The sequence below is a fragment of the Gopherus evgoodei genome, chromosome 16 (genome assembly GCF_007399415.2).
Source record: "Gopherus evgoodei ecotype Sinaloan lineage chromosome 16, rGopEvg1_v1.p, whole genome shotgun sequence".
In the NCBI taxonomy this organism is placed as follows: domain Eukaryota; kingdom Metazoa; phylum Chordata; order Testudines; family Testudinidae; genus Gopherus; species Gopherus evgoodei.
The window spans coordinates 804,270-824,467 of NC_044337.1; the positions used below are offsets into that span (position 1 = coordinate 804,270).

Consider the following 20,198-nt stretch of genomic DNA (forward strand, 5'->3'; position numbering starts at 1 on the left):
CTACAGGCTGTGGAGGGAGCACTAGCCCCTAGCTGGGCGATTGGTTTGTTATTGTTCAGTTTCATGCCTCTTTCTTTTCTTTTGCCAGAAACAAGACACAAATAGGTTTGCACAACTAACAGCCAGCAATTTCCAGCAGCGACAGGCGAGACTCATTCCCACAGCCCAATCCTAGCTACCACAGGGGGGAGAGCCAAGAAACACTTCTCCTAGCTCTGCATTTTCCAAGGACCTTTGGCTTGAGGCTTGTTTATTAACAAGCTGTGGACCTTGCTTCTTGGCTTGGTCATTCATTACCTCTGCCTTACCTTTGGCACAGATGGCTGGACGGTGTTACAGAAACACCTGTGATGCTGCATTCACACATGCCAGGCCTTGCCCCCAGAGCAGCAGCTGGAGGATCTAACCTGACAGTCCCAGGGAAGACACACAACAATGGGACACAGGCCTCTCCCTACAGATACTACCACGTCTCCAGCAAACAGCTGCACGTAAAGGCTTGAGTCTTGTCTTTGCCGGAGCCTCTCTCCCTGCCCCACCCTGTCCCCCAACACACCCAGTTCACAACCTGCCTGAGATCTGAACCTGCCAGAGCCAGAGGGGCACTCTCCTCCCCGTGCCCCTCTGAGACGCTTGCAGTCCGTGGGGCATGGGAGCCCGGGGCAGAAAGCTCAATCCAGGCCTCGCCAGGACCCACCCTTTGAAGGCATTTATTCACATACAGGCTCACTAGTGAAATACATACATGTGACGGCCATACTATGGTCTTGGCCTTCCCCAAGGGCTTCAGGGGTGCTGTGGAAAGGCCTGGCTTGCAGGCTGGGGGCAAGCACGGCAGGGAAGGGAGCCTTTCCAGAGTGGGTGGGTGAGCTGGGAGCGAGTAAACAGGTGCTGGCTCTGAACAGCTCTGGCTACTGAACTCGCAAGGCCTATAGCACCCTTGCCTACAGATCAGCCCTAAGGGTCAGTGGGGAGACGGCACTGCAGGGAGGAGGAGCTGTGAGACGCAGCTTCCAGCTCATTGGGAACTCAGACCCCAATCTCACTTGCCAGGGTCACTGCCAAGCTGGGCTGGATGAGACATGGGGATAAGGTGTTGTGCATACTGCTGCCATTGCCATAAGCCCATGCCACCGTCTGACTCCCCTGCCACACGCTGGGGGCACAGCAACTGTTCTGTGAGCAGGGGCTCTGGAGAGCGGTCAAAGCTGCTTTCCAAGATGGAGCCAGGGACCAGCCTGCTCTTTGAGGCAAGGGCAGAGGGGCCTTTGGGGTTTTTTTGCCTAGACCCAATGCTGACTTTGGATCCCCAATCAGAGATGTGCCAAGATGCACCTCCTCAGAGTCCTCAACCTGGAACCGCCCCCACACAGGGTCCTGGAGCCTAGGGAGAGTGGGACAGCCGAGGAAAATGCGAAAGGAAGCTCCAGCATGAACCTGCTGCTCCGGCACTGAGCCCTGTATCAGGGAGGAAGGGCACGATCCTGCCTCTCCCCCCACAGAAGGCCCTGGGAGCGAAGGGGACTCAGCCGCCCACAGGATCAGGACCCAGCAATAAAAGGCCCTGGGGATGGGGTGAGAGAAACCCCTCTGTGGGGCCCTTTCCCCATCTCAATCCGAGTTCATTTAGGCAGCTCGTCCATGTCATTGGTGGGTAGTGCCCCCTGCTGTGCTGAGAAACAGGCCCTGGGACCCCACTGACATGGCCCTTCTTGCAGCTCTCCTGGGTCCCTCAGATGGGAAGTGACCCCCCTCAGACCAAGGATGCTCATAATGCCACCTGACCATGACGCAGAGAGAGCATGCAGCTCCCCCAAGGCATGTCTCGTAGCCTCGAGCCCATCAGCCTTCCACTGTTTTGTCATCACCAGTCATGGGGCCGGGGCCGGGGCCAGAGAAGCAGCCAGTGGGTCCCACGTTCCGGAGCTTTCCTCCCAGAGCTCAGCCTCTGAGATCAGTGAGGGAACTGCCTAGTGCTGCTCTGGAGAGCCAGGCCTGGCATCAGCAGGTCTAGTTCCACCTGCACTTCAGTCCTACTGCCTCCTCTCTCAGTCCTATGCTGTGGCCTTCCCACCCCCAAGCTCTGCCACCACCCTGCAGTGCTCCCCACTGGTCTCTGGGAGAGAGATGAGCCAACACCACCAGCTCGGAGGAGCTGGGCTTTGCTGATGCAGACAGAGGAGGATAACCAGTGAGATCCCAGCAGTCCCATTGCTACTGGGGATCCAGGACCAGCTTTGAACCTCGGCCTATGGAGGTAAAAGGCCAGTACCCAACACTGAGTCACCCTTCTACTGCCCTCACATTTCTCAAGAAAATGTGAGTGAACAGCCAACAGCACAAACCAGCTGTGCCTGGGGGAATGAGACAGGCTGGTTCAGCTTGTAGGTCAAGGTCTAGAAAGCGGGAACTCACTGAAATTGTTACTTATTAATTAAAATGGAGAAACAATTAACCAAATGTCCTGCTCCCAATGCAAAGCTGCCAACAGCTCCATCAAGAAGATCACCCTCCCCCCATGCACGACTACCTCCCGCCTGTAGCTTTGGCAAGAGTGCCCTGCTCTCCCCCACAGACAGTGCTGGCTCAGGGTGGCAGCAGCGCCCCAAGGAAATCAGAGCCTTAGCTCAGAGATGCACATTTATTTTCACCCAGGACCTGGCAGGGCTGGACAAATGGCCCCACAATTCCAGTGGGACCACCTGTGCAGACAGCTGTGGGCCTCATCCTGCAGGGTCAGCTGCAAGTTCTCCAGTCACATCGCTGACGGATGCTACTTGGTTTGTCCCTCCCCAAACCCGGTGACGGGAGTGAGCCCTCCAGGTCTATGCCTGACCTGCGCTATCAGCCTGCAGTCCAAGATGCAAGACTGGAGCAGCCACTTACATTCAGAACCAGCCCCCTCTGTGTCCAGCTAGCAGATCCAACCTGACAGACAGCTCCTTGCCAGCAGACCCAGGGGCCCTCCCCCTGCAATGGGAGATGGGTTAAAGTGTGTGTGTTGGGGGGAGGAGGGCAATCATGGTTCTCCCAGCATGGTCAGCTGCTAAGGGTCAGATCCCTCCACTGCAGGAATGTGAGGGCTTGGAGCAGTCTGGGTGTGAGGGCCTGACAGGGTTCCCAGAGAATCCCATGCTTGCTACCAAGTGTTGGCCTTTCCCTGCAACAGCACCCACGGAGGAGCTCTGGTCTCCCAGGTGCCCAGGGCCATGCAGAAAGGGAGCTCCTCACACACAAAAGGAAGCTACTGACTGAACCAGTCTCCTCTGGCTGGGAGGAAACAGTGTAGTGTGATCATGTTGCTGAAGGCAAATAAATACATTAGACAGGGAAGGGATGGGCTTGCAGCCCCCCGGCATCTTGGGAGCACACAGACAGGCAAGGCAAGGGAGGCAGAAATCCACCGACACTCATGGGGACTTGAGATAGCCCATAAGTCACTCAGCAGCGTCTGCTTCCATCTGCATAGCACAGGGGACAACTGCAGGGGTTACGGTGGGGGAAGAGGGGTGTGGCTAAACATGCCTTCAGGAGCATATGAGAACATTCAGCCCTGGAGTTACCCCCAGGACATGAGGTGACAGTGCACATTCCAGTCCTCCCCAAAGCAGCCTCACAGTCACAGGCTCTGAGCAGTGCAAGGTGTACACGTGACAGTGGGAGGGGTGGTTGATACGCTGCGGCATGGAGATGAGCAGATCTGACACCCACCCAGGCCTCCGAGGAGCCTCGGGCAGCGGCCTTCCCAGCTGATGGCACCTCCAGCCCCAAGAGCCCAGCAGCTGCTCCCTGGCTAGCTGCTGTGGAAGATGCGGACACGCTGCATGATGTCTTTGCGGCACAGGGGGCAGATGCGCAGGGTCTCGCAGCATGTTTGGCAGCAGCACACGTGGCCACAGTTCAGGAAGATCATCTGGGCCTGCAGGAAGGAGGCAGAGTGGAGAGGGGGTCACACTGCTCTTGCCCCATCCACTGCACAGCAGAAAGCCTGGTGCACACAATCACCAGCTAGGCCTTGCAGTACCCTCCAGGTAGAAGAGCAGTGTCACTCCTCTTCTACAGAGGAAAAACTGAGGTACAGAGCAGGGCTGTGAATTGCCCAAGCTCACCCAATGAGTCCATGGCAGAGCTGGAACCAGGGCCGGCTCTAGCAATTTCGCTGCCCCAAGCATGGCGGCATGCCGCGGGGGGCGCTCCGCTGCTCGCTGGTCCCGTGGCTCTGGTGGACTTCCCGCAGGCTTCCCTGCGGGGGGTCCCGTGGTCCCACGGCTCTGGTGGACCTCCCGCAGGCGTGCCTGCGGATGCTCCACCGGAGCCGTGGGACCAGTGGACCCTCCACAGGGAGGCCTGCGGCAGATCCACTGGAGCCGCCTGCCACCCTCCCAGCAACCGGCAGAGCACCCCCCGCGGCACGCCACCCCAAGCATGTGCTTGGCGCGCTGTGGCCTGGAGCCGGCCCTGGCTGGAACTAGAATCCAGGTGTCCTGATCTTTTGTCCCTTCCTTTAAGCACTGCATATTTCTATTGAAGCAGATCCAGTGTTGGGCCCAGCTTTCACTCTCCTATGTTCCTGAATATACTGAGCAAAGCAGGGCTTGCAAAGCAGACAGCTCAGGCACTGCCACTCTGGACAGCTGGGGTTGGACAGAGTCAGTCTGCGGAGATCAGGGCTGTCAGCAACCCCCGTCTGACCCTGTACCTTGCCCTGCTCCATTTTCAGGGATAAACCCAGATGAAAACTCAAATCTCTCCTCCACCTGCCAGGTGACTGATCCTACTCCCCCATCCCATTTGGGAGCACTCCTTGGAAGGACACCAAGGTGAGCAGGGTCGGCATCTCCACTCGCTGCTCTTCTCGGCCATCTGTTTGGCAGCCCAGGGCTGGGCTCGCAGATGTGAAGAAGACGCACTGGGCTCTTGGCAAGTGCTGAGGATCAGAAGCAGCTCCCTACAGCAGCCAGCTGTTGAGGCGGGAGGTGGGTGTCATGTGCCTTCCAGCCTCCACAAAGGGAGAGATGAGAGGGCCCTGCCCCAGGCTAGGCTGCTGAGCCCACCTAGTAGGTCAGCCTCCGGGAGCTCTCCGCTGTACACTGCTGCACAGCTGCAGCATTCCAGCCATCAGTCCCTTCGCCAGCTCCAGGATCTCACCTCCTGCTCCATGCAGACCACGCACTCAGACTTCCTCTTGTCCAGCTCCAGCTGGGGTGCAGAAGGGAGGATTTCTTCAGGGGGGGCACTCGGCTCTGGTGCAGCAGGGCCCTTGGTCTCAGTGCTCTTCAGCAGCTCTGTAGACAGCAGGAGAAAGCATGAATGCCAGCACTAGCCTCCTCTTAATACCAGCCCCCAGGCAAGCAGCATATCACGGAGCCCTGCCATCTGAACGGTGGGAGGCTGCAGCAACAACAGGTTCTGCAGCTTCTCCCTGGCCTGCCTCTTCTCTGGATCCCACTCTGCCCTGCACATTCCCCACTCGGGCTGTCCAGTGCCTGCACAGGGCTGCAGACCTTCAGCACAGAGGACTAGGAGGCTGCTCCGGGCTGAAGGGGACCTGGATGCTTATAGAACATGGACATCCAGCAATGAGGCAGAGGAATAAGCTGGTGATACCTGGGATTGTTTTAGCCACAGCCAGGATCTCCTGGGCTCGCCTGAGGATCGCATGCTGCAGGCCAGTTTCTGTGATTCCAATCTGCAGCACAAGGAGAGACCAGTTAGCTCTGAGAGGCCAGGGCTGAGAACAGAGCTCCTGGGGAGGCAAAGCGAGAGGGAGGCCATGTTTTCCTAAGCAGGATACACAGCCTGGGCAAGGCTCATTGGCTTCATGCTGCAATGCCTTGGGAAGCAGGCGATGCCTTCCTGTGTCTCCACTAGGCCCTGGACCCAGAACCAAAGCATTTCTTGGCATGAGCCAGCAAGGCCCGGAGAGCACTCGAGGGAGGAAGAAGGTTCTAAGTCAGCTGCACAGATTCCTCTCCAGCAGACGCTGCAGGGGGTGACTTCTGCACAGCAGCAGCCATTTTGGTAAGGCCCCTGTGTCGGGAGACAGGCCCTTGGAAGAGCACCCAACTGGATCTGGCACATGGGGCTGCATGAGGCACTCCATCCAGCCCCCACATCCGTACACAGAGCAGTAAGCACAAAACCCAACAGGGCTTCCCTAGGCTGCCCAGGCCCAGGGCCATGGCAGGATCAGCCCCTGGAGTGCAGGGCAGAGGCAGGGAATGGCATTACAGGGGCATTTGCCATCATACCTTTGCCAGGTCGCTGAGGGTCATGGTGCTGAGCATTTCCAGCGACAGCCGATGATGGGCAAAGATTGGTATGTACTGTTCAGCCGACAGCTCGATCAGCAGGTTTATCAGCTGCCTCTCCAAGCCCTCCTCCTGCAAAAGACAAGGTAAATCCCAGCCATCCCCCGGCCAGGAAGTGCACAGGGTCAGCCCCCGGTCGGGAAGCGCGCGAGATCAGCCCCGGGTCAGGATGAGACCCTGTTTCAAAGCTGCAAAAGAGGAACAAGCACTGCTCCCAAACTCTCTCTCTAGGCCAAACTCTGGCTCTAGGTAATCACTGGTTAGAAGCCTTCCTCAGAGGTAAGTTGCTCCCCAAGAGATGCTGGATTCCTGGAAGCACTGCTGCATCTGAGCAGTGTTTGCACCTTTCTAGTTTACCTGCCATGCCCCAAATGTTCCATTTCTGGATGAGTAAAACCAAGGGGTTGACAGTTCCCATTCTGGCAGGTACCTGCCCTCCCAAAGTGCTTTACAAACCCCAGTCGATATGCAAGCCAACAGGATCAATTCAGCCATTGCTGAAATCAGCCGCCTCAGCCACCACTCCAGCAGCTTACGTAACAGTGCGCAACACAGGGCAAAAGTTACGGGCAGAAAGTGAAAAGCCTCCTGCATTCAACTGAAATTGCAGGGGGATTTGGGGAAGCCGAATGCAGCTACCTGAGCTGAAGTTTGGCTAAGACCAAAAGTCCAACTCTTAAAACAGCTATCAGTGTGATCACCACCAGGAGCTAAAAATTCAGGCTGAGGCCCATACCTCTGGCAGCCCAGTGCCCCCCAATGCCATGCTGAGCTATTGGCTCACTGCAGGCTCCATGGGAAGCACATCTCCTCCTACCAGCTGCACTGGGATTTCTGTGGATATGCTGAGCAGCCACAACCTTGAGTAGGGCAGGGAGGTCTAGCAAGGCCCCTCACAAGGGGATCAGAGAAAAGCAGATCTAGTAGCGTTTCAGCCGCTGCGGTGACACTGCTAATGGAACTGCTCTCCAGCCGAGCAGGGCAATGGAAAGCGCTTGTTACCAGCTTAGATTTGGGGCAGCGCCTAGTCCCATGGCCCCCAGCACTACCGCAATCCCAGCACTACCCCGCAGTGACCTGGAGTTTCAGTGAGAGAGGCTTCTGGTTCAGTAGGCGCTGATACTGGATCAGCCAGTAGTTCTCCTGCTTCGTTTCACTTTTTGCCTCCATCTCCAGCTGCAAGAAAAAGAAGGTGAATTAGAAGCCAGGCTCTAGGGAGTCTGAACTGCAGCACCAAAGGAGAAGCCAACGGCACTGTCAGTGTGCAGCAAGCTCAGAGCCACCGATGGGAGCTCACATTGCCATGGAGCGCCAGGGCAGGGACCTTAATGGCCTCCTGGGGCTGGCTCTGCTTTGATCCCTACATCCCTCCTCTTGCTCAACCCCAGGATTCTCCATCTCCCTCTGCCCTCCAGGCACCCTTGTCCCATGCACTGGGACCAAACTGTGCTAAGGGGCTGTCAGTGGCTATGGCTCGAGAAGAGTAAGCATGTTGGCAGGTTATCATACCGCATAGGGTTTCTGTGTCCTGCTTCCCTCCTCCCCTAGAAACCACCACTGCAATGGACGCCATTGCTCTGGCAGGGAGGGAGTATGCATGACGACCTCTGCCAAACACAGTGCCCACACTGGTCCAGGGGCACTAAGAGCCTGATTCAAGGCTCTCTAAAGTCACTGGCAAGGCTCCCATTGACACTAATGGACCCTATGAGCACAGAATATCACATCCCTCGTCTTGGTCCCTTTTTCTCCCCCATGGCCAAGCGCGCCCATGGTCACCCCCCACATAGCACTGTGTGCTGCTCCTGGTCTATGCAGAGTCATTAACAAGTCCCATCACACACCAGGATTTGTTGCAGTTCCTCTTCTCTTTGCTTCTTCTCCTTGAGCAGCTGCTGCAGCATGTAGCTCAGGGCTCGGCGTTGCTCTGTGATCACCTCCTGCAGCAGAAGCAGAGGCAGCCCTGTCTCCCGGTCACATGAAGGCTATGGCAGGGGTGCAGCTGCAGAGCTGTGTCTCTCAGCCATAGCCTCCAGTGGGCAGAGCGTTTATTTTGCTCAAATACTCAACCCAAGTTTTTGAGCCGAGTCCAACTGAACCTCAGCAAAGCTGAGCAGATGCCCAATCTCACTCTCAAGGAGATCTCTGCTGGGGGCCAGGGGTCGCTGCCAAGCGCATTACACCCAATAACAGCAGTTCCCCAGTTCTCAACATACCACCCTGCACTTGTCCATTACCCCAGTCCCACCACATGCTGTGCAGTGACCAGACTCACTGAGGCAGCCCTTTGCCCATAACCCACCCTCACACTCCAGCTGAAGACTCTGCCTCAATCTATAGCAACAGGAACATCTGTATTCCCCTTCCTTATCTGCAGCAAGGCCACAGAGGCTGAGATCTGCAAGCCTGCCAGGTACCCAGGTGGGTGGGGACGGGCCTAGTTAACAGCATCTCCATGGCCTTGGAGATGCTAGACTCTTCGAGATCTCATGAGTATCAGATACAATCAGGCTCCATGGGAGGGGGCTTGTTTGATTTGATGGAGCTGTATGTCACAGGGCTGGGATCTGATCTTCATTCTGTTGTATGCTGCCCTGAGCTTGTGGCTGTTGGGGGAGGGGAGGATGCTGTAGAGGTGCAGTCCTCATTGTAAACCACTGTCATCAAGGACAGTGATGACAGCAGAACAGCTGGAATACCCTGGGACATTACACATCACAGCGCCTCCCGATGGTCAATACAGGGGTGCAGCTGCAGAGGCTTATCCCACTTAGCTTAGTGTTAGTTTGGAGGAACACAGGGTCTGGTGAAACCAGCAGAACACTGGATCTGGAAATTTTAGATGGCTGGGACCAAAGTGCCAGCAAGATTATTTGGAGCCAACCCCCCAGAAGAGGCCTGGGGAGCAGAGAGAAGTGCTCATCAAGCATGGCCCTGACAGGGCTCAGACACTGTCTGACAGGAACAGGGGCGGGTTCTGATCACTGCTGTTGCGTAACTCTTGAGGGGGTTATGTCTCAGCAGAGGATTTAATGAGAGCCCCCTAACCCTAGGTGGTGCAGCAGGAGACTGCAGACAAAATAAGGGCAGCAGCTTCCATCAACGTGGTGAGTGTCTGAGGTCTGAAATACTTGCTGACTTCCTCTCTGTCCCAAAGGAAGGGTACTGAGCATGGGACACCAGCCACACAACCCCTCTGTCTTCTGCTGATCTCATTTGGAGAAGACATTTCCCTCGACACAGAACTGTTGTGTTCATGTTTGTTTGTAATTGTTGATTTCTTTCATTTCCACAGAGACACAGATCCTGGCACATGGATTCTGTGAGCAAGAAAGGGCTGGTTTGGAGCACAGAACTGATCAGCTTCCCTGAAGGTCATAAGACAACTATCCTGGAGAAGTCACCTGGAAAGCCCTCCTGGAAACATACCTCTGGCAGCAATCAGCTCCCATGCCCCCCATGCTGTCCCACTCCAAAGTGCTTGATCCTCTCCCCATTTGCTCAGGACAGGGTAAGTAATAGCTCTGGAGGCTTTAGCCACTGATGCATGGCTCAGAAGCAGCAGCTTAGCTCTCACATGACGAATCCAGCCTGGTGCTACCCTCCCCACGTGGCCAGCTTTCCTTGGCCAGCTATTCAGGCCTTCTCTTAGGTTCTCCACAGTCCCCAGGCATGCCCAGTGTACCCGCTTCATGGAGGCCCAAGATCAAGCTGCTGCCAGGGGAGAACATTCACACGCAGTACCGATTCAGGGGGTTAGGCCCCTGGAGCATGTGTGGCTGGAGTGCAACCACAGAGGTCTCCAATGCTGCTCTCCAGCTACCCTGGTCGGTTGTGGCCTGCACAGACTGCAGCTTGCAGCAGCAGGAAGGGTGCTCAGGCCAGTCATTGTATAATGGGACCTAGTGTCTCTACAGGCAGCACTTTGGTACTAAAGAGGGTGGCAGCTGCAGTCTGCTCCACTTGGTGCACATCTAGTGCAACACTTGGGCTTCAGGTGAGTTCCTGCTGCACCCCATTTTGGGCATTGATCCTGCATTAAGGGTTCAAGACGTGCATGAAACTACTGTAGAATCATAGAATATCAGGGTTGGAAGGGACCTCAGGAGGTCATCTAGTCCAACCCCCTGCTCAAAGCAGGATCAATTCCCAACTAAATCATCCCAGCCAGGGCTTTGTCAAGCCTGACCTTAAAAACCTTTAAGGAAGGAGATTCCACCACCTCCCTAGGTAAACCATTCCAGTGCTTCACCACCATCCTAGTGAAAAAGTTTTTCCTACTATCCAACCTAAACCTCTCCCACTGCAACCTGAGACCATTACTCCTTGTTCTGTCATCAGGTACCACTGAGAACAGTCTAGATCCATCCTCTTTGGAACCCCCTTTCAGGTAGCTGAAAGCAGCTATCAAATCCCCCCTCATTCTCTCTTCTGCAGACTAAACAATCCTAGTTCCTTCGGACTCTATTCATAAGTCATGTGCTCCAGCCCCCTAAGCATTTTTGTTGCCCTTCGCTGGACTCTTTCCAATTTTTCCACATCCTTCTTGTAGTGTGGGACCCAAAACTGGACACAGTACTCCAGATGAGGCCTCACCAATGTCGAACAGAGGGAAATGATCACGTCCCTCGATCTGCTGGCAATGCTCCTACTTATACAGCCCAAAATGCTATTGGCCTTCTTGGCAACAAGGGCACATTGTTGACTCATATCCAGCTTCTCATTAACTGTAACCCCTAGGTCCTTTTCTGCAGAACTGCTGCCTAGCCATTTGGTCCCTAGTCTGTAAGAGTGAATGGGATTCTTCCATCTTAAGTGCAGGACTCTGCACTTGTCCTTGTTGAATCTCAACAGGTTTCTTTTGGCCCAGTCCTTTAATTTGTCTAGGTCCCTCTGTATCCTATCCCTACCCTCCAGCGTGTCTACCACTCCTCCCAGTTTAGTGTCATCTGCAAACTTGCTGAGAGTGCAGTCCACGTTGTCCTCCAGATCATTAATGAAGATATTGAATAAAACCAGCTCCAGGACCAACCCGTGGGGCACTCTGCTTGATACTGGCTGCCAACTAGACATGGAGCCATTGATCACTACCCGCTGAGCCCGACGGTCTAGCCAGCTCTCTGTCTACCTTATAGTCCATTCATCCAGCTCATACTTCTTTAACTTGCCAGCAGGAATACTGTGGAGACCGTATCAAAAGCTTTGCTAAAGTCAAGGAATAACACATCCACTGCTTTCCTCTCATCCACAGACCCAGTTATCTCCTCATAGAAGGCAATTAGGTTAGTCAGGCATGACCTGCCCTTGGTGAATCCCTGCTGACAGTGCTATGGGCTTGTTTATTACCATGCTGGCTAATGGGTTACCAGGGGGAATGTGGCTCAGTTGTAGTTTCTAAGCGGTCAGCGCTGAGAGTAGCTGACAGATTAGAGTCAGGACACCATTCCTGACACTTTACCGCCATCCCTGGCACTGCCAGTTTGCCTGCACCCTAGCCCCATCTCATTCGCTTGACCACAGGACTTCCCACTCTTTCCTCTTGTAGCTGCTGCTTTGCAACTACCTGTGTCATGATCCTTGGGCTGTGTATCAGGAGTGTAGGGATGTGCCCAGCTCTTAACAATCTACAGTGAGCTACTTGGCAGCCTCCCAGAAGAGAGGAAATTGTGACTGGCTTGCTTCCCCCAGGCATAATGAGCCTGGAGGGTTCCCTGCCACCAGAGGTCAGTTATTGGGGTGTTTTATGACTAACAGCATTTACAGTCACACACGCTGAGTAAGTGGCAATCAAATCTCATGCTTCAGGGTGTCAACTGATCAGTGCAGGGTGTACTAAGCAAACTATATTCCTTTGACACATCAGCTATTGGCTACAGATACCAGACTTACTGGACCAGTGACCTGAACCAGCAAATCATATGGGGTAATTCACATTGCAAAACAATTCCTGCAAAGGCACATGAAAGAAAACTAAAGCTAAGCTGCTTTAACCCAACTTGAGCTCCCTTTACAGCTGGATGAAAATTGCCCTTGGGATGGGAGGCTGGCAGGCAGAGGGGATGCTGTGATGACCTTGGAGATATGGCTTAGAAAGGAGGACGAGAGAGATGTGGGTCATTTTTGGCAGATATTTAAACAAATTAAAATTAAAAAAAAAACAATGCAAGAAAACATGAGATGCTTGGAAGATGTGTGCTAGGAGAAGCTCCTGCCCTGCCCAATGAGCCTACTTCTGCCAAGTTTTCAAACGGAAAATTACTCAAGATCTCCAGGAGCAGCAGCAATGTTTTCAGAAAGCAGCAGGAGAGAGGGAATTTGGGGAACATCCCCTTCTGACTAAGCATGAAACCACCTAGAAACTGCAAAGAGCACAGGAAGTGAGCAGAGCTTCTGAGACTCCAGAGCGAAAGTACAGGGTAGAAGAGGGGGCAGCCCGGGAGCCCTACATACCTGCAGTGTCTCTGTGTCCAGTTCTTGCCTCTTTAACTCCAGCTGTGTCAGCTGCAATAACTCTGTTTCTATTAACTTAATCTAAACAGAAGATGAAACAGTTTTTTACTGACATTTGAAATGACTTTTATTTAGCTGCTTTAGTGCCAGCCTTAACTGCACAGCTGCCCTTGGGGAGACAGGGGGCTCGACTGCGCTTTGGGAAGCCTGTCCTCTCCCTTTGTTCTGTCAGTTCTCCAGGGCCAAGTAAACCCACAAGCTGCCTTGCACTGCCTGCATGACTGCACTGCCAGTTGCTCATGGTTAGTCTCTTGACTGATGCTAACTAGCTGTGTTCCACCCCCACACAACAAAAGGCGCTTTATATGCCTGTTTCTAAGCGACTTCTATCCTATGGCCCTGAAGTGCTTTGCAGTCAGTTGGTTCATTCAAGCCTCTCAGCCAGCCTGGAAAGTAGGGACACATTAACTCTGTGTTAATGCAGCTCCTTAGACTGTAAGCTCCGTGGGGAAGGGCCCATCTGTTTGCTAGGTGTTTGTACAGGGCACACCACATTTGGCTTCCAGGTGCTACTACAATACCAATAACATATACTATTGATAGGGAAACTGAGGCACAGAGAGGCAAAGAGACTTGTCCACAATCCCACAGTAAATAAGTGGCAAAGCCAAGAACAAAGCTCAGATCGCCTGTCACCCAGGCTTGTACTTGAATCATTATTTTTTCTGCTGCCATACATCCCACAACCAGCCAGGAAGAACACCCTTGGCATGCAGCTGACTGCTCCAGGGGCATCCTAACCCTCCATTAGGTGCACAGCATGCCAATGGAACGCAGGGGAAGTGAAGGTCCAGAAGCAAAGTGTTTAACAGAAAGGTGCACAGCAGTGAGGTCTGAGGGCCAGACATGACCCAAAGACGCCCTAGGACTGTAGACCAAGGATAAGTAGGCTGATCATCCACAAGGTTCTTGTTGCTGGTGAACACCAGTGATGGAACCTTGCAAGGAAGGTACAAGTTCAAGCAAAAAGCACATTTGTGTGATCTGATCACTGATAAGGCCTGCGGGCTTCCCACACATTGCAAAGACTGGCCCTGTTTAGCTCATTATAGCAAAGCAAAGCCATTCAACTTCTCCTCCCCATCTCCTACACCGAGCTCCGTTCTTAGGGTCAGAGAGGGGAAAGCCTGGAGCACTCCGCTGAGAAACTGGCCAGGTCCTCTCTGTCGTTTAACCATAGGGGCACCCTAGTGCCGTGCTCCCCAGAACTGTCTCCACAACCCACCCCGAGTAACCTGCTTCATCTTTAACAAAATGGAGATCAAACAGTAGGTTGGCAACAGAAACAAATAATAATGAGCTCATGCCGCAATGTGCAAATCTAATGGTCTGGATGGAGATGCAATGAATTCTTATGGAGACAGCAGCCTCACTTACTATGCAGCCTGTCACATGGCAGAGGCCTGGCTCCCTCGGGCTCATCCCTAGAAGCCAGTGCAGGATTGCTCTCTATAACCCATTCTCATGTGCTTTGGCCAGTCGAGTTTCTGATAACTCAAGTAATGGGGATTCCACCATTTCCCTTGGATCTATTAGACCTCACCGTCACTCCTCCATGGTGGCAAGAAGTGTTATTAAATCAAATCAGTGCTGCCTGACACTTTGTGTTACACAGCCCTACAGAAACAGAAGGGTCCTTGGTTTTCCTCAGACCCTGCTCTGCATAGGCAGCACGGCAAATTTCCTTGCAGTGCTCTCACCACTCAGATGAACGAACTGAATCTTTGGTTGCTTCTGCTCTGCCAGCGCCAACTCACCTGGTTCCTGATCTGCCGGTGCAAGAGATCCTTCTTCACCTGAAGGGCTTCAAAGGCCGCTTTCTGCATTTCACTCTATGAAACATTACATTCTGCTTAACCCAGGAACAAGGCCCAATCATGGGGATGCAAACACACCAGTGACCCTCACTATACTGAAAAGATCTGATTTACAAACACTTTCCTGGTGCTCACCCCTGCAGAATTTGGGTGCCTCCTCACAATCTCAAGAAATAAAACACAATTGCCCCATTTTACAGCTGGTAAACTGAGGCACAGAGAAATTAAGGCCAAACATTTTCAAAGCAGGTGTTAACAGCTGGGGTCTGATTTTCCAAATGCTATCAGCAATCAGTGAGAGCTGAGGGGGCTTAGCACCTCTGAAAGTCAGGCCCACAGCATCTCCCCTGGGAACCCAGAGTTAGTGATTGACTTGAAAATATTGGCCTGTGACTTGCTCTAGGTCACCCAGCCCCAAAACCAGGTCGCCTGCCTCAGTCACCTGACTGTCTTTGCTTCCCATGATCTCTACCACCTGCCCTCCTCTCACAGATGCCTCAAAGCTTCCTGCTGGCTCTCTGGGTAAAGAACAAGTCATTACATAGTTTCCCTTTAGCCACTGCAACCAATTATCTAGATTGCCAGAGATTTCTGCCCCTAACTAACTAGTTTTAACAAGGCTTTAAAGCAGCCAATGTGTTTGCCATGCCAGCTCTGTTCCCCACCCCCATTACAACATGCACTTAGCTTCTCTGATCACAAGCCTACCTCCTGCAGGATCTGACTAGTGGCCTTGTTCTGATCCAGCTGTTGCCAAGCTAGGATTTGTTGGAACTTCTGATCCATCTCTGCCAGGCTGTAAGAGATACATCACCAGGGGATTACTACAGGGTCTCAGACTGCAATGCAAATAAGAGGTCAAGCTGGCCATGGAAATGAACTCAGAGAAGTCAGGGGACTTCCTAAAACAGGCGAGTTTATTACTGAGCATGAGTGAACAGCCAGAGCTCTCACATGCACTTGGCAGGTGTGTAAACTCCTTCCCACCAACCAACCCTGGCTGATAAATGAAACAAAAGCAGAGGCACAGCTTACTGGGACACCTGCTGAGAGTCACTCAGTGTCCATGCCCAACAGCTCATAAAACATCAAAGCATGGCCTCTGCTCCAAGAGGGGACTTTGTATAACTAGTCCCATGAAGTGCATTGCCTCAGTGACCGCAGAGGAAATGCTCTCCGTTCTCAAGTAAAAAGACACCCCAGTGGGCCATTTGTACTGTCACTGTCAGAGCAGAACTGCGCTGTAAGTGCAACTGATTGATGCTCAATGAGAGAACTGCTCTGGCTGCTTTCAAGGGGTAAGAACCAACATTCTGATGCTTTTCCTCTCCCCAAAGCGCCCCATGAATTCCAGGCCACAGAGAGGCCCCCAAAGAGCACTGTGCGACTGCATGGCAGTGAAAGTGACTAATCAAAAATGAAACGACTGGTTTCATTTTCACCCTCCAAACTGAGTGAAATGTAAGAAATAAAATAAATCAGGCTTATACCATTCTTTCAGTTCCTACTAATCCAGAGCATTAGTAACACTATTATTATTCGTGTTTAAATGTAAGAGCTCTATCTTGGTGTCCCTTTTGTTTTTCAATTTTTAATACTGCTGTGTGCTGTTAAATAGCTGTTGTGCTCCGCTCCAGAAGTGGCTGCAGAGATCCCTGTGTGTATGTCTCAGGATAGTGCGGGGGCCCTTTGCCGGAAAAGGCGTTCTATAAGACTGCTCTCAGTCGCACTGCTCTCTCAAAGTACCTGGAGCACGCCTGGTTGACGAGGTCTTGCCTTCGAGATTCAGAGGTCATGTGGATGAGCTTGTTCTTATAGCTCTCAGCCAGCATTTGTTGCATGGCAGCTGGGAGACACAAAGTGGAGTGATTAGTGCTAGAAGCAGGTTAACTCTGTGTCCAGCATCGTTCCTGCTCCCCACTCAGCTACAAGAACATGCTAAAATTGGGGTCCCCCCTCCAATTTTTATTCCATCCCTGTTTCCATGTAAAGCTATTCAGAGTGGAAAGCCAGCTAGCTGCACCCTCCCAATGGGCAACCACTAATCAGGGCTTGATGAGAGGCCTGCCAGGAGAGAGCCCTGGGAAGTCTGCTCTACACAGATGACACGCTCTCAGCCTCTGCAGGGCACTACCCCAGTTTCAGGTCCCCAGCAGCTGCTTGCAGGAGCAGAGTCACTAACTAGTGGTCCCACTGGGCTGCAGGTCTGATCTTCCCACTGCAGCCTGGGGCCTCCACCCAGCTGCTGAAGGAAAGAAAACTAGAGAGATGGGTAAAAACTTCACCATCCCACCAAGGCAGGTTTAAGTGACTGCTTTGAGGGTTGAAATACCCACAAATAGGGGCTGAGGCAGGAGACTGGCTCTGAGATAGCTTCAGCACAGATGTCTCTGTCGCAGCAGAGCACGCGCTTGCTTCTGCACACACACATTTTAATCCCAACAGCAAATGCTGGCAGCATAGGTGAGACGCATGTCTCTGTGTAACGAGCGCACACACTGGGCAGCTTTCCAAACCTCAAAATCAGTTTCTTCCCGGTCCTACACAGCAGAGTTGGCTCAGCTGGATCCAGGCAGCACCCCCAAACCCCACCCCCACAGGGTACAGTATTTACCCATGGTAACATTTATGCAGGTATGAGCCCTGCCTCATTCACTTGGCTGGTTGCCAGCTGTAGCTGGTTTGCATGTACAACGCGCTATGTGCATGCTGGGGATTGATCCCTTGCCAGATCTCTCACTGCTCCAGCCACAGCAGCGGCCAGAGGGATGTAACTCCCTTGGGATTAGTGGTGCAGTGCAGGAGGGTAATGGATGAGCTGCCATCCAGGGACCCAGTGCTAGCTACACGCCTGCTCACACCACTATTTCAGGCAAGCTATAGCAGTAAGAGTCACGTGTAGCCAGGAGCCACTCCTAGGAGGATATGGCCTCCCTCTCCCGTTCCCTCAGAGAATATGGCCCTCATAGACCTTCCCCCTGATCTCCCCAGAGGATATGGCCCTCACAGCCCTCCCCCGACCCCCCTGAGAATATGGCCCTCTCAGCCCCCTCACCCAGAGAATACGGTCCTCTCAGCCCCCCTCCACCCATCAGAGGATACAGCCCTCTCCCCGCTCCCCAATCCCCTAGATGACCACCACAAACCCCTTCCCTTGGACTTACAGGCCACTTCCCTTCTGCGTAGCTGCTCTGTCTCCTCCTGCGTGATTGCCATCAGCTGGTCCATCCTTATTCTAAGAAAGAAGCAGGTCCATTCAACCACTGCTTCTGCCAGAGCCACATTTCACCCTTGCCAGCCAGCCACACCCTCTCCACCCACCTCAAAGCTGCACCCTGGGCTTGAATGGCTGAGTGATTCCATCCGGTCACTCATCCATGTGAGCGAGAGATGCCAGGAGGCCTGCAGAGGCTCAGGAATCTCCAGACGCAGACAGGACACTGTCTATCCACTGGGGAGGGTGCCTATGTTGTTCCCAGCAGGGCCAAATCAGAGGGCTTTGCCAGAAGGCTGGTTGCCCTTGGGAAAACCCAAGGGAATAAGAAATAAGTGAAATAAAATAACTTCTATGAAACCTCTATTCCTCTGCCTAAATGGTGACTCCCTCCTTTTGCTTCCTGTTCTCTGGGGTCCCCCCATATACACATCCCCAGCCTTTAGAGTGCCAAGGACTCTGTATCTCTGCCTTGCGACGCACATCAATGGCACTGCATAAACAACAAGGATGGTGGTGATCGATGGCCCCAAAGTGCTCAACCCGACAGCGCGGCACCTTCCCAGAAACCCTCTGCCCTACAACAGCCAGCAGATGTATCTGGGTCCTCTGATCCACATTTTAGGGCTGCAGGAGATTGCAGGAACCTCCTCTTTGTCGGGGAGAGGAGAGGTCAATTTTCTCATTGGAATTACAGACTGGATCAGACTGGGGCCATCTCGCTTGGCATCAGGTCTCTGACAGCACCTAAAGCATATGCCTCAGAGGGAGGTGCAAGGAATCTTGCAGCAGGCAGACAAGGGATAATCTGCCCCTACATTACGTCTCATCCTGATCCTGAAGAGTGAGAAACCGTTTCCTCGCCCTTCCCATACTGTTAGCTGTAACAATCTGATATTCTCAGCAACGTTCACAGCCTGGTTAGTCCCTGACCTCTCTGCTGGGCCTGCCAGCACCCGGGCCAATTATTGCCAACTGTGGATCCGGTTCTTGTGGTGTGGACTCTTGCTTCATCAGGAACCAGGCCGAGAAACAACAAACTCATTGTACACAGGCCACCCAATGGCTGCCAGATGCAAACAACTTTCTAACCCTGCTGACTTGAGCTGGATTCAGAATCATGGCCTAGAGGTGACTGAGTCCATCCCTCCATCCCAGCCGCTCACCCTTGCCCAGAGGAGCCTATCCTAGGCAGGGCACTTACCTCTCGTTCTCCAGGGATTTCAAAATTTCTGAACTTTGTTTCTGCCTAGAAAAATAAAGCAGAAAGTTTTTACTGCAGAGTAGGGCACCCTTCTCCCCAGGGAGCGGAGTCCTCTCTGAGCAAGCCACATGCCGCTACCACCAGCCCACTGGCTTGGCCACTCTCCCTGCCTCTGTGCTGGTGGAGCTGTCAGCTGCAGCCAGGGTGCAGTTCTGCTACAAGGGGGCAGGAGCTATGTGAGCTCCTCCCCTCCCTTAGGGCACAGGCATCAGTGGAAAAGGCAACGGGCTGGGGGACACTGCCTCTGGGTAGATCTTCCCATCCTCACCCCCATGGGGGAGCCACTGGGAGGCCAACCCCATGATGAAAGGAGTGGGGGTCGAGCAGGACTCCTTCTTTGTATCTATTTTCTCAGGGCCTGGGCTAGGCGCTGGCCAGAGGATTTACCCCTTGGAACATGGAGGAGCTTGGCAGCCTTCCTTGCTGTTGGCAGCTTCACAACACACACTAGCTGGCATTCCCCTCTCCTGCAAAGCAAGAGGACACACAGTTCCTGGGGTACAGTGCCTCTGCAACATTTCCCTCCCCTCAGTATCTGGGCTCAGATCAGCACCTATCTCTCTGCAGCTCTGTGCCGAGCAGATTCAGGCCAGGCAGTGGGAGCTGGGACACCCAGGGTGCAGCCACTTCCACCACAGCCCAAACTCTTCTGTTCACGGTTATTTGCACCAAGAATTCTGGGCTGAAAGTTTAGGTTTGTCCCTGTTGGCTAAACACATGTGATCATGCCCATCTCCAATGGCCAGCCCCCGTGACAACAACAGACTGTGGCTGACTTGCACCTAACAAATTTCAGAGTTCAGACTTGGGGCGGCAGGACCATTTTGGTCATTCAGACGGACCTCCAAAGACTTTGCTAAAGCCAGAGAAGAAGCAGAGACTAGTAGGGCTGGGAAGTGAAACCAAAGCTCAGGTCCCCGTCAGGTGTCTTAAGCCCAAGGCCAGCTCTCTAGGTACAAGGCATAGAGACACCGTGTAACTGTGTCCACACTAGAGACTTATATCCATAGAAAGTAGGACACCTTGGCACGTTGGCTAGTTTTGCCCACAGTCTGTACCAGGAAGGCTGTGATAGAATGTGC

At 53.3% G+C, this 20,198-nt stretch overlaps 1 protein-coding gene across 6 annotated transcripts in view; it reads right to left on the reverse strand.

The window, feature by feature from the left end:
* Positions 1-694: 694 nt before the first annotated feature.
* Positions 695-20,198, reverse strand: part of LRSAM1 (leucine rich repeat and sterile alpha motif containing 1) — a 51,531-nt gene continuing 32,027 nt past the window's right edge. For 5 of the 6 annotated variants that reach the window (XM_030535090.1, XM_030535089.1, XM_030535091.1 and 2 more), the window contains exons 14-25: positions 19,057-19,101; positions 17,803-17,873; positions 16,385-16,484; positions 15,347-15,434; positions 14,579-14,653; positions 12,762-12,842; positions 8,156-8,251; positions 7,389-7,487; positions 6,252-6,383; positions 5,608-5,689; positions 5,149-5,285; positions 695-3,919 (exon numbers count right to left, since the gene is read on the reverse strand). In XM_030535090.1, the coding sequence (XP_030390950.1) occupies positions 3,794-3,919; positions 5,149-5,285; positions 5,608-5,689; positions 6,252-6,383; positions 7,389-7,487; positions 8,156-8,251; positions 12,762-12,842; positions 14,579-14,653; positions 15,347-15,434; positions 16,385-16,484; positions 17,803-17,873; positions 19,057-19,101 (1,132 nt within the window). In that variant the 3' untranslated portion in view covers positions 695-3,793. The remainder of the gene's footprint in view (positions 3,920-5,148; positions 5,286-5,607; positions 5,690-6,251; positions 6,384-7,388; positions 7,488-8,155; positions 8,252-12,761; positions 12,843-14,578; positions 14,654-15,346; positions 15,435-16,384; positions 16,485-17,802; positions 17,874-19,056; positions 19,102-20,198) is intronic. The other variant, XM_030535087.1, reaches the window with a different exon arrangement.